Genomic DNA, 17566 nt, shown 5'->3' with positions numbered 1-17566 from the left:
GTGCAGGAAAACAAAATGTACTTCAAAATGTATAAAATTATTATTCAATTTGTAAGTCCTCTAACTTGCTGAAAATTTATTTTATTTTTTCAAAAGTGCTGCCAAAATAGAGTAAAGAGATGGAAATATATATTTAATTAAAAAAATTGTACAGTATGTGTGTACATATGTGACATATTGCAGTTAAAAATAGGGAAAATGTTAATTTTTACAAAATTTCTTACATTTTTCTATTTTTTTATTCATTTCTGCAAATCGTATCAGTCTACTTTTACCACTAAAATAAAGTACAACATGTGACGAAAAAACAATGTCAGAATTACTTGGATATTCAAAACTTTCAAAGAGTTATTCTCTGATAAAGTCAGACATACCAGATTTGACAAATCTGGCTTGGTCATTAAGGTCCAAACTAGCTTGGTCATTAAGGGGTTAAACAATTTTCCAATATATTTCTGTATCAATTCCTCAGGATTTTCAAGATCTCTGCTTGCTGTTATTCAATAGGAACATGTATATTTTTTACTTTCAGCAAATACCAATCTCAACCGCACAGTAATTATAAATACAGCCGAACTCATAACATTCACAGGTGCCCTTTAAGAAATGTGACCATCCGTGTCCTTTGCGTTTTAGGTGTGGCTTAATTCCATCACTAGGAGGCAGCAAAGTCACTGAAATATTTTGTTTGTCACAATTATTCTATGGCAAAACATTTAGAAACTTTTTTAAAGTGAAGCTCTAGTCTGCAGCCCTAAAGAACGGCTCTGATGATAATGTATTACAGAACTGGTATTTCAGCAATTCTCTATTATTTTTCTGAAGTCGGTTGATCTTTTGTTACTAAGGAGTGTAACTGGGTATATCTTAAAGTTTATATTAAGATTTTGTTTTTATCTTTTTATATTACATGAATAATTATCAACTCTAATAGTGAAACAAAAACAACAAATAGATTTATGATGCAACCTTGTGAAATGCGCTGCTGATGGGTCAATTATTGAAAATATTAAGACTAATAAACAAACAAACAGAATCCTTTATAATAAACAATAAGTAACAGTAACTGAAAGCTACCCCCCCCCCCCCCGTATACAGGAGAAGTGGTACTGTGCAGTGCCATATATACAGAATAATACAGATACTGAGAATTACACCCAGTATACAGGACAGGAGAAGTGGTACTGTGCAGTGCCATATATACAGAATAAGAGCGGATACTGAAAATTACGCCCAGTATACAGGACAGAAGAAGTGGTACTGTGCAGTACCATATATACAGAATAATACAGATACTGAGAATTACACCCAGTATACAGGACAGGAGAAGTGGTACTGTGCAGTCTCCATATATACAGAATAATACAGATACTGATAATTACACCCAGTATACAGGACAGGAGAAGTGGTACTGTGCAGTGTCCATATATACAGAATAATACAGATACTGATAATTACACCCAGTATACAGGACAGGAGAAGTGGTACTGTGCAATGTATATATAGAATAATACAGATACTGAGAATTACACCCAGTATACAGTACAGGAGAAGTGGTACTGTGCAGTGTCCATATATACAGATACTGAGAATTACGCCCAGTATAAAGGACAGGAGAAGTGGTACTGTGCAGTGTCCATATATACAGAATAATACAGATTATGAATTACACCCAGTATACAGGTGTCACGAGGGGTCTGTGGACCCACTGGACCGTACCGCCTTGGCGGTAAGGCAGCTGGCCAACAGGGCACAGGTCAATGTCTATAGTTTGTATAGGTACCTGTAGCAGCTCAGACAGCAGTAAGGCAGGTTCGGCTGGGACTAGGCAGCAGGTGGACGTCAGGCAAGGAGAAGCAGGTCAGACGTGGATACCTCATGACACGACTTTGGCACAGTACAGTGCTCGACCAGGATATTATGGAAAGCAGGAAACCGGAACTGGAACACACTAGGAGGCCATCATATAGACAAACTAGGGAAACATCAACAACGCTCAGGCATAGAAGCAGAGGGCTGGACCCCTCTTATAGTCCAGGGTACTCACGGGTTCAAGGTTCATCTAAAGTCTGGTGTGCGTGCTGCCCCTTTAAGAGCGGGCACGAGCATGCGCGCGCACCCTATGGCATCCGGCTGAGGTGAGTGGAAGCGAGCGCTCGCGTTCCTGAGGAGACTGGGGCCAGCGTTTGCCGACTCGTGGCTGTGGCTGTCAGTGAGGGATTGGAGCCGACGGCCCGCAGCCGCGGACATTACAGTATCCCCCCTCTTACGCCCCCCTCTTCTTGGGACCAGAGCGAGAGAGAAACTTTTTCAAAAGAGTAGGAGCATTGAGGTTCTCCTCTGGCTCCCAAAACCTCACTTCAGGACCAAACCCCCTCCAATCCACCAAATAAAAAGTCTTTCATCTCACCTTTTTGGTGTCCAAGATCTACTTAACCTCAAATGTGTCTGGAGGGCCGCTGGAGGCAACCACAGGGCTAGGAGTCTTGGTGTAGCAGTTCAGAACCACCAGCTTCAGGAGGGAGACGTGGAAGGAGTTGGGAATCTTGAGGGTAGGAGGCAGCCGAAGCTTGCAGGCGACAGGGTTGATCTGCTGTAAGATCTCAAAGGGTCCGAGGAACCCGGGAGCCATGATGGCACCCTTAGTCGGATATTCCTGGAAGACAGCCAGACCCTCGTGCCAGGAAGAAACCGAGGAGGTTCTCTTCTTCTTGTGTCAGCCTTCTGTTTCATGCGGTCAACTGCCATTAGTATGGAGGATCGCGTCTGCTGCCAGATCTGTAGGAAGTCTCTAAAAGCGGAGTCAGCCGCTGGTACCTCGGAAGTATCGGCCATCGGGAGAGGAATTCGTGGGTGCTGGTTGTAGACAATGAAGAACGGTGTATTCCTAGAGGACTCACTGGTGTGATTATTGTAGGAAAATTCAGCCCATGGGAGCAACTGCACCCAGTCATCATGCTGCTTGGAGATGAAGTGGCGTAGGTAGTTCTCCAAGATCTGATTGATCCTCTCGACCTGACCATTGGACTGATGATGGTAGGCTGAGGAAAAGTCCAACTTCACACCAGAGTCCGCAGAGGGCTCTCCAGAACCTCGAGGTAAACTGAACCCCTCGATCAGACACAATATGCTGCAGCAAGCCGTGCAGGTGGAAGATGTGTTGTATGAACAGCTTGGCCAGCTGAGGAGCAGAAGGAAGACCGGTCAGAGGAACGAAGTGGGCCATCTTCGAAAATCGATCCACCACCACCCAGACAGTACTGCATCCGGCAGATAGAGGCAGGTCCGTAATAAAAACCATAGCTATATGCTGCCAGGAAGCATTGGGCACAGGCAATGGCTGAAGCAGACCAGCAGGTCTGGAGTGAGCGGCCTTGTTGGCTGCACATACAGAACAGGAAGAAACAAAGTCCATAATATCCTTGGGCAGCGTGGGCCACCAGAAATGACGAGCAATCAGATCCCGGGTTTTACGAACCCCCGCGTGACCTGCCAGTGTAGAGGAGTGTCCCCAGCGGAGGATTCTTCCACGATCAGCCAGGCACACAAAAGTCCTCCCTGGAGGAATATCCCCAACTTGCAGGGGATTGACAGAGACAATGCAAGACGGATCAATAATGTTCTGTCTCGAAAGACCTGGACAAGGCATCGGCCCTCACATTCCTGTCGGCCGGGCGATAATGGAGCTCAAACTGGGACCTAGTAAAGAAAAGTAACCACCTGGCCTGACGAGGGTTCAGCCGTTGAGCCGTCTGGATTCTAGTGATCTGTAAAAATTAGGATCGGATGAGCTGCGCCCTCTAGTAGATGTCTCCACTTCTCCAGAGCCAATTTGATGGCCAGTAACTCCCGATCCCCAATCGAGTAGTTGTGTTCTGCGGAAGAGCTTAGAGAAATATCCACATACCCATGACTTGCCCTTGGGACCTCTCTGGAACAGGAGTGCACCAGCGCCGACAGAGGATGCGTCCACCTCCAACGAGAACTGCATAGAGACTTCCGGATAATGGAGGATAGAGGCTGATGTGAAGGCACTCTTCAGGCTATTGAATGCGGACTCTGCCTCGGGAGTCCACACCTTGGCATTCACACCCTTCTTAGTGAGATTAGAGATGGGAGAAATCAGTGAGAAGTTTGGAATAAATTGCCTGTAAAAATTGGCGAATCCCAAAAAGCGCTGTATGGCCCTCAAGCCTTGAGGGCGTGGCCATTCCAGGACAGACTTTACCTTCTCAGGATCCATCACGAGACGTCGATTCGAGATGATGTAGCCCAGGAAGGGTAGAGCATCTCTGTCAAACACGCACTTCTCCAACTTGGCGTACAGACGATTCTCTCTTAACCGTAGCAGAACTTGACGGACATGTCTCTGATGCTTCATATGACCTGGAGAAAAAATCAAGATATCATCAAGATAGGCCACAACACAAACATAGAGGAGGTCACGGAATATGTCATTAACAAACTCCTGGAAGACCGCGGGTGCATTACACAGGACAAAGGGCATTACTAGATACTTATAGTGTCCATCACGGGTGTTAACTACAGTCTTACATTCATCACCCTAGCGAATCCGGATTAGGTTGTAAGCCCCACGCAAGTCTAGTTTAGAAAAAATCTTGGCACCACGTATATGATCAAACAGATCAGAGATCAGTGGCAATGGATATTTATTCTTCACCGTGATCTGGTTGAGACCTCAGTAGTCGATACACGGATGAAGAGAGCCATCTTTCTTTTTGACAAAGAAGAACCCAGCTCCTGCCGGGGAGGAAGACTTTCGTATGAGGCCCCTTTCCAGGTTCTCCTTCACATAGGCGGACATGGAAAGAGTCTCTGCCAAGGAGAGAGGATATACCCTGCCACGGGGAAGGGATGCACCAGGAATCAGTTCAATAGGGCAGTCATACGCCTGATGTGGTGGCAATGTCTCTGCCTCCCTCTTGCTGAAGACATCTGAAAATGCAGCATAATGACCCGGCAATCCTGCCAATGACCGAGGCAGCGAAGGCTGGGCCGAACGAATCTGCACCAGGCAACGGCCTTGACACTCAGGGCCCCACTGGAGAACCTCTCCAGAATTCCAGTCCAGGACTGGGGCATGCATTCGGATCCAAGGCAGGCCCAGCAACACAGGGTCAACAGCTTTGGATAGGACATAGAACAACAGAAGTTCGGAGTGAAGAGCCCCTACTTGGAGCCTCAGCGGCTTGGTCACAGCTATAACTGGGTCTGGCAGGGGTAGTCCATTTACTGAAGCAACTGTCAAGAGGGGTGCTGGGTAATTGCAGAAGGTCCACCAGGTCTCTACGGATGAAATCCAGAGTCCAGATACGCAGAGGGTCCACCAGGACTCTACGGATGAAATCCAGAGTCCAGATACGCAGAGACCTGATGGATTCTCTCACCGGACACTATGGTCACAGGTATGGACAATTTAGATGGCAGTCTATTCTTACCCAAGGTTGTCCCTCCTAGCAACCCTAGGCTTTGGGATCTTTGGGGACACAGGCGCACAAGATAGCCACCGAGGCCGCAATAAAGACAGAGTCCAGAAATGCGTCTGCATTGTCTCTCCTGGGTGGATATCTTACACTGGTCCGTTATCAGACTCCTTAGAATGATCGACATCTGAGGACAGCAGATGTTGCTGCAAAGTAGGAGCCAGACTGGGAAGGACTCCCTCCCGTCGAATCTCTTGGAGGCGTTCTCAGATCCGCATATCAATCCGGGCGGACAGAAGGATGAGGTCATCTGGGGTAGACGGCAGATCCCGAGCAGCAAGTTCGTCCTTAATTTTAGGAGCCAGTCCATGCCAGAATGCAGCCACCAGGGCCTCATTGTTCCATAACAGCTCTCCCGCCAGGGTGCGGAAGTTGATGGCGTACTCACTCACGGAGGTGTCTCCTTGGCATAGATTAATCAAAGAGACCGCTGCAGAAGAGACCCGACCAGGCTCCTCAAACACCATACGAAAAGTCCGGAGGAAGGCTACGGAAGTCACGGGTATCTGGTCCTTGTTTTTGCCCATGCAAGAGCCTTGCCAGTGAGGAGAGTGATGATGAAAGCGAACCTTGCGCCATCAGACGAAAATGTCCTATTATACAGGTTGAAGTGGATCGCGCACTGATTCAGAAATCGACGACAGGTACTTGCTTCTCCATTATAGCTGTCAGGAAGTGGCAAAGAAACACGCGGGTCTACACTGCAAAGAGGTGTAGTCTGAGCATCAACACTACCAGGAGGTGTAGTAAGAGGAGCGGCAGCTTGTGCCTCCTGCCGACGTGCAAGAATGTTCAATGCCTGGAGGAGTTGGTCCTGTTGAGACCGGAGGTCTAGCATATCCGCTTGCATCTCTTGAGACGTCGTCATAGTCTTGAATCGGCCAGCGGGGTCCATGGCCTGAGCGTACTGTCACGAGGGGTCTGTGGACCCACTGGACCGTACCGCCTTGGCGGTAAGGCTACTGGCCAACAGGGCACAGGTCAATGTCTATAGTTCGTATAGGTACCTGTGGCAGATCAGACAGCAGTAAGGCAGGCTCGGCTGGGACTAGGCAGCAGGTGGACGTCAGGCGAGGAGAAGCAGGTCAGACGTGGATACAGCAAGACACGACTTTGGCACAGCACAGTGCTCGACCAGGATATTATGGAAAGCAGGAAACAGGAACAGGTACAGGAACTGGAACAGGAACACACTAGGAGGCCATCACATAGACAAAATAGGGAAACATCAACAACGCTCAGGCATAGAAGCAGGGGACTGGACCCCTCTTATAGTCTAGGGTATTCACGGGTTCAAGGTTCATCAAAAGTTCGGTGCGCGTGCTGCCCCTTTAAGAGCGGGCACGAGCATGCGCGCGCACCCTACGGGATCTGGCTGAGGTGAGGGGAAGCGAGCGCTGGCGTCTCCTGAGGAGAAGGCTGGGGCCAGCGCTTACCGACTCGTGGCTGCAGCTGTCAGGGAGGGATTGGAGCTGACGGCCCGCAGCCACGGACAACAGGACAGGAGAATTGGTAGGGTGCAATGTCTATATAAACAGAATAATATAGATAAAGAGAGTTACACCCAGTATACAGGACAGGAGAAGTGGTACTGTGCGGTGTCCATATATACAGAATAATACAGATACTGAGAATTACACCCAGTATACAAGACAGGAGAAGTGGTACTGTGCAGTGTCCATATATATACAGATTCTGAGAATTACACCCAGTATACAGGACAGGAGAAGTGGTACTGTGCGGTGTCCATATATACAGAATAATACAGATACTGAGAATTACACCCAGTATACAAGACAGGAGAAGTGGTACTGTGCAGTGTCCATATATATACAGATTCTGAGAATTACACCCAGTATACAGGACAGGAGAAGTGGTACTGTGCAGTGTCCATATATACAGAATAATACAGATACTGAGAATTACACCCAGTATACAGGACAGGAGAAGTGGTACTGTGCAGTGTCCATATAAACAGAATAATATAGATACAGAGAGTTACACCCAGTATACAAGACAGGAGAAGTGGTACTGTGCAGTGTCCATATATATACACAGAATAATACAGATTCTGAGAATTACACCCAGTATACAGGACAGGAGAAGTGGTACTGTGCAGTGTCCATATATATACAGAATAATACAGATTCTGAGAATTACACCCAGTATACAGGACAGGAGAAGTGGTACTGTGCAGTGTCCATATATACATAATAATACAGATACTGAGAATTACACCCAGTATACAAGACAGGAGAAGTGGTACTGTGCAGTGTCCATATATACAGAATAATACAGATACTGAGAATTACACCCAGTATGCAGGACAGGTGAAGAAGTACTGTGCAGTGTATATATATACAGAATAATACAGATACTGAGAATTACACCCAGTATACAGGACAGGAGAAGTGGTACTGTGCAGTGTATATATATATATACAGAATAATACAGATACTGAGAATTACACCCAGTATACAGGACAGGAGAAGTGGTACTGTGCGGTGTCCATATATACAGAATAATACAGATACTGAGAATTACACCCAGTATGCAGGACAGGTGAAGAAGTACTGTGCAGTTTACATATGTGACTAATAAAATAAATGAAGACTATCTTGTGTTAAACTGATAAGCAATGATTCTTCCTGTTGGTCTCGGAATGTGCGGAATTTGAGAAATCTTCAGCCGGGATTGCGACGATCTGGTTCCCTGGAAGGAAGAAGAACAAACTTGTGATGTATAATCCTACAATGTGGATCCAACACTTTGAACTTATTCTTCGGTCAGAGCCATTGATAAATCTGCAGGCACATTACCTGCAGAGCTGTGGATTTTTCTTCTGTCCTTCGTCTGCCTGCCAGAGGAGGTCACAAATAATTCTGTCCGCCTAAGACATGGACAATAACATTACAACCCTTATCCTACAATCCCACAACTTATGCAGAGGTAAAAGGTCTACCATTCAGGAGTCTGGAAAAGCTGGATAACATCCCCTGTGGGAACTGTAATGGAGACCATATTACACCGTGTTCCAAATTATTATGCAGATTGGATTTAAGTGTCATAAACATTTAATTATTCGTTTTTCAATGAAACTCATGGATGGTATTGTGTCTTAGGGCTCTTTGGATCATTGTAATCAATCTCAGACACCTGTGATAATTAGTTTGCCAGGTGAGCCCAATCAAAGGAAAACTACTTAAGAAGGACGTTCCACATTATTAAGCAGCCACAGGTTTGAAGCAATATGGGAAAGAAAAAGGATCTCTCTGCTGCCGAAAAGCGTGAAATAGTGCAATACCATGGACAAGGTATGAAAACATTGGATATTTCAAGAAAACTTAAGCGTGATCATCGTACTGTGAAAAGATTTGTGGCTGATTCAGAGCACAGACGGGTTTGTTCAGATAAAGGCATAATGAGGAAGGCTTCTGCCAGACAAATTAATAGGATTAGGAGAGCAGCTGCTAAAATGCCATTGCAAAGCAGTAAACAGGTATTTGAAGCCGCTGGTGCCTCTGGAGTCCCGCGAACCTCAAGGTGTAGGATCCTCCAGAGGTTTGCAAGTGTGCATAAAGCTATTATTCGGCCACCCCTAAACAATGCTCACAAGCAGAAACGGTTGCCGTGGGCTCAGAAATACATGAAGACTCATTTTCAAACCATGTTGTTTACTGATGAGTGCCGTGCAACCCTGGATGGTCCAGATGGATGGAGTAGTGGATGGTTGGTGAATGGCCACCATGTCCCAACAAGGCTGCGACGTCAGCAAGGAGGTGGCGGAGTCATGTTTTGGGCTGGTATCATGGAGAGAGAGCTGGTAGGCCCCTTTATGGTCCCTGACGGTGTGAAAATGACCTCTGCAAAGTACATGGAGTTTATGACTGACCACTTTCTTCCGTGGTACAAAAAGAAGAACCCTGCCTTCCGTAGCAAAATTATCTTCATGCATGACAATGCACCATCTCATGCTGCAAAGAATACCTCTGTGTCATTGGCTGCTATGGGCATAAAAGGAGAGAAACTCATGGTGTGGCCCCCATGTTCCCTTGACCTCAACCCTATTAAGAACCTTTGGAGCATCCTCAAGCAAAATATCTCAGGGTGGGAGGCAGTTCACACCAAAACAGAAGCTCTGGGAGGCGATTCTGACATCCTCTAAAGATATTCAAGCAGAAACTGTCCAAATACTCACAAATTCAATGGATGCAAGAATTGTGAAGGTGATATCAGAGAAGGGTCCTATGTTAACATGTAACTTGGCCTGTTAAGTTTTTTTTATTGAAAGAGCTTTTGATTTCTGTAAATATGACCTCCTGATGCTGCAAATTCAACAAATTACCATTTTACTTCTCTTTACAACCTTTAAAATGTTTTGATCTCTGTTGTGCATAATAATTTTAAACAAAAAAAATCTGTTATCATTAGGAGATTTGTTCAATAAAATTCGCATTATATTCCAACGGTTGATGCTGAAGATTATACTGACTGTCATTTTCATCGACAGTTTAGGAAAATCAGCGAAAAATAACATATGCATAATAATTTGGAATGCGGTGTCGTTGTCACCCAGCTTTCACAGGAACAGATAATCTTTATGTTTGTCACACTTCTACCAGCCCCGCCAGGTTCTAGAATTTTCTACAAGGTAAACCTGAAAACATAGGACATCCAATGAACATTATCGTTCCCCTGCAATCATCAGACGGGGCCCCGCAATATGAGACAATGTCATAGAACCTCTTAACCCCCATAAAACACTGCACAGCCTGGAATGATAATATATCATAGAAAAAGATTTCCTTGAATGGAACGACCCTAATTACTGCGGCTTCCACTCTGTTGCACCTCTGTCCCTGTCCTCAATACACCAAATAATTAAAATATCACGGACAGGGAACAATGTACCGGATCGGGGGCAGCGTCAGCTTTCTCATGTGTCTCCACCGCTCCGTGAAAGTCTCTGACCATCTCCTCTTCTTGTTGAAGTAAATTAAGACCTTCACGAGCTCCGGGTCTCTTCTGCACCTGGTACCAAACCCACAGTACAGTCAATGATAGACTAAGCTTAGAAAAACGCAAGTCTTAAAATGCAGTTTGACTATGTAGAGAGCCATTAAAGGGGTAGTCCAATTAGGATTGGGATCCCCCTCTATTAGCCAGTGCATAGAGCAGACCTCTTTAGAGGCCCACCGATGTATGGATTCCCATAGATCTTAATAGATGCCATTTAATGTAATAATCTCAGGGGTTCCAGTTTTCCAAACTCCTAGATCATCTAATAGGAGCAAGACACTGAATAAGCAGGGAATGCTGTGAGATGTCAGCTCTGAAGCATGCAGAATCGTGAATGCAGCTCTACCATTTAGTACAGGTTGTAATTCATTGATTCACGCCTAGAAAGTCCAATTTTGAACACAATAATTACCATGGCAAAACATATCAGACCCATCCCCGACCCACACACGTACGTTACCTCTGTAATAGCTGCCTCTCTGCCAGTGGGTTGAAGCTTAAGTAAGACAACGCAATAGAGGCTGAACCTTTCACCTGCTGCGACGGGCTGGACAGGAGTGGACACAACAAATTCACAATATCAATGGAGACCATGGCGGCAGAAAGCCCTATGAGCAAGAGATGATAAGGAGGTCAGGACATTGATACCTACAAGAATCATCTATAGTGTCCCTACCTCCACCTAGTAGATGAAGCTGCATCCTCTAATGGTCGTGCTCCTGCAGGTGGGTCGGTAGATTCTCAATTATGATTTACCCCTAATAAGACTAGAAAGCCTCAGTGGCATACATAGAGGAGCAATATCATCCCTGCCCCTAACGGGGGGATCAAACCTTCTTCCCTATCGGTCTTGATAATCTATACTGCTTGGACAGAGGGGGTTCAGTGCAGGTTGGCTCTGGCATTGGGAAGAAGAATGGAGCCAACCTGGGGGGGGCCTCTCTTCATTGCCCCGATAGCATCTGCCGATGTAAGTACGCCATTAAATCCACTAAAGGCAGAATTGTCCTTAAAAGCAGAGTGTTACTGAAATCCGTCCACATGTCTTACCTGCCCGAGTATGTGACAATCTGGCTACACAGTCCGCAGCCAGTGCCAAGGTGTCGTAGGACGGTGTAGTCTCCAGTAACCCAACCAATGTCTGTATACCGACAGCACAGGTGTATGACGGATCCTTATCAGAAATGATGTGCGCTAACACCACCAACTGCAAGACAAACACAACTTATAGTGATACAGATAATAATAATCAGTGTCAATACAGGAGATCCAATAGCTTGCAGATATAGATTTGATGTTAATAATGAGTAGCCTATTCGGTATAATTTCCATGCCTTGCAGCACTCTCCCATCTATGACAGACCTACAGCTAAACTTCCTTGTTCATCAATATAAGTATGTAACTTGGTATAATAATGGAGGGTTATCTGAAAAGCTGAGTGACAACCCCTATGGGCACTGTAATACTTACTCTATTATGTGTTACAGAGAATGGTTCAGGGGCCTATATTTGCAGGTAATTTATTTCTTTAATTTGCAGCATAGAGCATACGAAGGCCCCCCTGCCAGACAAGGAGACAGCAGTAGTATATATATATATATATGGTTTGTACTGGATTGGGGAGGTCCTGCTGCAGGTTTCGCATTAGGGCCCAGGAGTTTCATGCTTGGCCTCTGCCGCTATCGTTAATGTTTTTATCTAGAATCCGCTGAGCTGTAGTTGCTGTGAGTGGATATTTAAAGGGTAACTAAAACTTACTGACATGTGAGAAGTTTTGATCGGTGGGGGTCCGAACACGAAGACTCCCATCGATCGCTAAAGCGTAGCAGCTTAACCGCCCGGGTGAGAGCTGTGCGACTTTGTTTCCGATCGGCTTTTCTTGATCTGTGTACGAGCTCATAAACTTTCTATCGAGCCCGTACCTCACTTGCTCGGCTTTCTGAGAAAAGCTGAGAAGAAACGAAGTTACACAGCGCTCACCAGGGCGCTTCTGCGGCTACACTTTAGCGATCGTGATGGTCTCAGTGTTTGGACCCCCACCGATCAAAACGTCTGACATGTCACTATGACAGGTCAAAAGTTTTTTAAATGTTTAGTTACCCTTTAATAGTAGGAATTTCAGAGTACAATTCATGGTTTCTGTGCAATTTATGAGCGGAGGCAGTGGGATGAATCGTGTAGCTGGTGGTCACTGACCCCTGTGATCCCAACAGCCACAGTAATAATGGTTTGTTTCCATAGATTAGTAGGAGGCATATTGTATGTTACTATGGAAAAACAGGTAGACTTGTAAAGACTCATGCACACGGCCGTGCCCGGAATCACAGTCCACCATTACAGGCACAGCCGGCCGCGGACAGCCACCCGCGTTCTCGGCCCGTGCTCCCATACAAAGTATGGGAGTACGGACTGTAAAAAGCAAAAAAAAGGACATGCCCTATCTTCTGCGGAGGCTTTCTACGGCACGGACACCTAACCACACATATAAGGGAAGGTGTCCATGGTCAATAGAAGTGAATTAGACCGTAATTGCGGACTGTAAATACGGACAAATTCTACGGTCGTGTGCATGGGGCCTTAGAATGTAACTTTTTAAATTAAATTAAAGTCAAGCAGGTCTTGGGGTTTCTATGTGAAAGACAAAAGTTATTTTTATACAAATGATGCACAGGACATATGTTGAATTGACTGGCGGGATATAGTGGAAATAGAAGGATTTTCCCAGAGGAAATCAGATTTTTGCAGATACTATATCATCTTGCAGTTTCTGCCCCTTTAACAACCAGGGTTCTGCTAGTGAAACTATCAGAGCCCTGGTGGTATCGGGGACAGATGTAAAATGTATGGCCGACAAAGAACGTTTTCTTACTGTACCTGAAATGCTGCGAGAGCCCTGTGATTCGGATCGGCTGATTCTAGGACTGGTGAAAAGTCTCCCCACGTCAGCCCTCCGTTCTGGACTATGTCCTTCTGTTGGCTTGTACTGTTAAAAGCAAAAGTGGCCAAAGCTTCTCCGGCGGTCAGGCGAACCTCTTCATCAGACGAGCGCAGCAGGAGGAGGACGTGAGAGTAACTAAAGCCTGAGTTTTTCCCAATCAGCTTCAGATTCTCACTATGCCCTGGAAAAATGAGAGAAGAGCCAAATGTCGTACTGCACCTGCCCCATCACAAGGAACATCTGAGATTGCAAGGCTCAGCATGTTTAACTAGTATTCAGCATAGATATGGATGTGCTCGGTCTTCTTCTGTTACCAGCAGACTGCACGAAGGACACAGAATGAATCTGGATATCAGACTCGAGGTCCTAGAAGTACAGGGGCGGAGGTGGCAGTTATTGATTAGTCTTCTACTCCTGGGCAACCTGAAGGCTGGATTCACACGAGCATGTTACATCCGTAAAGGACGGAACGTATTTCGGCCGCAAGTCCCGGAGTGAACACACTGCAGGGAGCCGGGCTCCTAGCATCATAGTTATGTACGACGCTAGGAGTCCCTGCCTCGCTGCAGGACAACTGTCCCGTACTGAAAACATGATTACACTACGGGACAGTTGTCCTGCAGCGAGGCAGGGACTCCTAGCGTTGTACATAACTATGATGCTAGGAGCCCGGCTCCCTGCAGTGTGTTCGGTCCGGGACTTGCGGCCGAAATACGTTCCGTCCTTTACGGATGTAACATGCTCGTGTGAATCCAGCCTTAAGGTATGTTCGCACGGCCTATTTTCGGGCCGTAATCGGCCGAAAAATCGGAAGCAGAACTCCTCCAAACATCTGCCCATTGATTTGGTGTTCTGTTCCGACAGGGCATTTTTTTTACGCGGCCGTCTTGAAACACAAAAAACGAAAAATATGTTTTTGGAGCTGTTTTTCATTGACTATTGAAAAGTAGCTCCAAAAACAGCCGTAAAAAACGCAGCGAAAAACACGAGTTTGATTAAAAAAAGCCTGAAAATCAGGAGCTGTTTTCCCTTGAAAACAGCTCCGTATTTTCAGACGTTTTTAGTCTAGCGTGTGCACAAACCCTTAGGGCACGTTCACACACAGCAGGTTTGTTTAAAAAAATTCTGCAGCTTTCCCGTTCATGTGAATAGAGTTTGCCGAAAATGATGCACCTGCTGCAGAAACAACCCGATTCATAGGAGTGCAACTGATTTTAGGTTGCAGAAATTTCTGAAACAAATCTGCTGCGTGTTTATATACCCCAAGGCCTAGTTTACACAGTGCAGATTTGCTGCAGATTTTGTCGAAACCAGAATTGGATCCAGGAGAGGAGAACTATAAGGCCCTGTTTAGAGTTTTTTGCAGGCAGAAAATTCTGCCTGGAAAAATCAGTACAGTTTTTTTCAAATTAGTTTTGCACCACAGGCGTCCGTTGATGCGATTTCTGAATCGTTTTTTTTTACGAGTTTTTGACCTATTTCTTCAACAGGCAAAGGAAAAAAATGCAAGTGGTTTCGGCCATTCGCAGTGTTTTTTTCTGTCTCCCATTGATTTCGGTTCGTTCCAGGTTTTGGCTTAAAGGGTAAATAGGCGTTCAAAAACCTTCTGGCATATCATAGTGACATGTCCGAAGTTTTGATTGGTTGGGGTCCGAGCACTGAGACCCCCACAGATCGCTAAAACGAAGTGGCAGAAGTGCTCGTGTGAGCGCTCAGCCGCTTTGTTTCTGTTCGGCTTTTCCTGGAAATCAATGTAACAGAGTATGGACTCAATAGAAAGTCTGTGAGCCCGTACTCTGATACATTGATTTCCGGAACAAGCCGAAAACAAACAAAGCGACTGAGCGCTCACACGTTTTAGCGATCTGTGGGGGTCTCAGTGCTCGGACCCCCACCAATCAAAACTTCTGACAGGTCACTATGACATGCCAGAAGTTTTTATTAACTCTTATCCTTTAAAAAACAAACAAAAAACCGCAACCAACCTGCACTGTGTGAACAAGGCCTTATGGTCCATGAGGGTCAAGCTATACCCCAGGTCTCCCTGAAATACAAGCAGTTTTCTAGGTTACAACGGCTGGGCATTCACTGGGTCAACCAATAGCGCACACATTTGTATATTGGACATAATAATGTGTTATGGATGTTAAAGGAACCGGAATAAAGATCAATGTTTGCCCTTCACCTGATGTATAATCACCCCATGTATAATCCATGACAGATGTATTTTTTTGTGGACTCTGGACACAGTGGACATTTATTCTGCCTCCTTGTGTCCTGCGCCCGTGACCACTGAGCTGCTCTACTGTTTATATGTCCCTGGGTTCACATTCGACAATCTCACAGGCGTGTGCTCACTTGCTTAATAACCAGAGAACATATTTTAGCGGCTATAAATCAATTTCTCCGAGCCCTAGAAACCAGTAACTAACACGTCATGCTCTGCTGCAGCGCTCTGCATAGAGACCAGTCAGGTAAATATTACTCCATTGTTACTACTGGTTGCTCTTTCGTGTGGAGTAAAAAGACCAATAGGCTAATGTCACTTGCAAAATAACATCTTGTAGATGGACGGGGCTGAAGCAGATCACTGCGGGGTAGAGCGAAGGCGGATTATAGCATGGGCAAAAAGGGGTCATTGCTCTGGGCGTCCCCCAACAGGGGCCTCCACCACCCGGCACCGCCATGGCTTTAGGTAGGAACTGGATGTGCTCACTGTATGGCACTGTTATGTAGATATTATATGGGAATTTTATATGACATTGTTATTGGGACAGGATTATGATGATATTACTCTCCTTTCCTCCCCCCTCCCAAAAAAATGGCTGCCCCCAAATGTTTGTACAGGGACCACCGACGACCTTGATCCAGCCCTTTTTGTAACTAGGTGGTGGAGATCTGGCCACAAACTGGGCCGTGTATATTAAGATGCTGTATTCTTCTAACAAAACCTGGAATACTTGATATTGATTGCATTTAAACTGACCCATAGCAAAAAAAACACACCGGCACCGGACTAGAGAGTGACGATCGCAGGAGTCGGCGGGACGTCTCAACGTGTATGGACTTATATGAGGACAATTTAATTAAAGTGATACTCCACCCATATATCCCCTATGCTGACTGCAGTATATCCAAAATATATAGTCCTTATTTTCTCTTTTTGTTGGCCCCCCCGTCTACCTGCCCCTCACAAACTGATCTGCAGTTGCACTATAACGTAAAAAGTGGAGCTAAATTGTGCCTCGGTGGACTGTGCATCATGTTTGGGGGTTCTCATGAGGCAGGAGTAGAGTGATGTGACAGTGATAGCCCAGTTCTGCGTCTCTCGTCTCTGCTGACTGTTTTTTCCAGGGGGCTGGGCAGTGAACATCGGACATTGCTGCTCACTTAAAGGGATTGAAGAGTCACTTGAGTTAGGGGGTCTAGGATTTGCCCAGCTTTGCCAGGTTCTGAAGCCGACATACGGATACTGATGTATGCCCGTACTCAGATCATTAGATCGTCCTAGGCACCTTATGCACATCATCACCGGGTGTCAAATCGGCCGTGTAAAACGGCCGCTGTTCACGACCGTTTTGCACCTGTGCGGGACCTGTTTTCACGGATCCCTCATAGACTTGAGTCTATTGAGGGTTCTGGGAAAACGGGCAAAAATAGGACATGTCCTATTTTTTCCCGGGCCGTTCACACCGTCCATTAAAAAAAAAAAACGGCCGTGTGAATAGCTTCGTAGACGTGCATTGATTTTAATGCAGCCGCATGACGGTCGTTAAAAAAACGTCCGTCACCCGGCCGATTATCCCGGTCATGTGAATAAGGCCTAAGGGCAGTCAATATCATATAGAGAAAAAGAGGAATCCATATGATAAATGGAGAGAGGGCATAGTGCAGACCTACCCAGAACAGATGCTGCAATTGCAAGGGCTGCCTCCACCTTAATGTGCTCCGACTTAGAGTGTCGCATCAACGCGATCAGGAACTTCAGCCCCCGGAAATTGGCTACAGCACTCTGGAGTTTTCCATGTGGAATAAACCCTAAAAAAAAGAGAGACGATACAAAGATATTAGGGCCCAAAATCCAAAAGTGTCTCCTCATAATGT

General features: G+C 45.8%; 1 protein-coding gene across 9 annotated transcripts in view; it reads right to left on the bottom strand.

The window, feature by feature from the left end:
• Nucleotides 1-250: 250 nt before the first annotated feature.
• LOC142661093 (uncharacterized) overlaps nucleotides 251-17566 on the bottom strand; it is a 201451-nt gene continuing 184135 nt past the window's right edge. For all 9 annotated transcript variants that reach the window (XM_075838345.1, XM_075838346.1, XM_075838340.1 and 6 more), the window contains 7 exons: nucleotides 17363-17500; nucleotides 13399-13643; nucleotides 11574-11730; nucleotides 10984-11131; nucleotides 10416-10535; nucleotides 8324-8394; nucleotides 251-8216 (listed from right to left, as the gene is read on the bottom strand). In XM_075838345.1, the coding sequence (XP_075694460.1) occupies nucleotides 8128-8216; nucleotides 8324-8394; nucleotides 10416-10535; nucleotides 10984-11131; nucleotides 11574-11730; nucleotides 13399-13643; nucleotides 17363-17500 (968 nt within the window). In that variant the 3' untranslated portion in view covers nucleotides 251-8127. The remainder of the gene's footprint in view (nucleotides 8217-8323; nucleotides 8395-10415; nucleotides 10536-10983; nucleotides 11132-11573; nucleotides 11731-13398; nucleotides 13644-17362; nucleotides 17501-17566) is intronic.

Source organism: Rhinoderma darwinii, chromosome 9, assembly GCF_050947455.1.
Source record: "Rhinoderma darwinii isolate aRhiDar2 chromosome 9, aRhiDar2.hap1, whole genome shotgun sequence".
Taxonomy (NCBI): domain Eukaryota; kingdom Metazoa; phylum Chordata; class Amphibia; order Anura; family Rhinodermatidae; genus Rhinoderma; species Rhinoderma darwinii.
The sequence above is the reverse complement of the archived record's forward strand: the minus strand, read 5'-3'. Positions and strand labels throughout refer to the sequence as shown.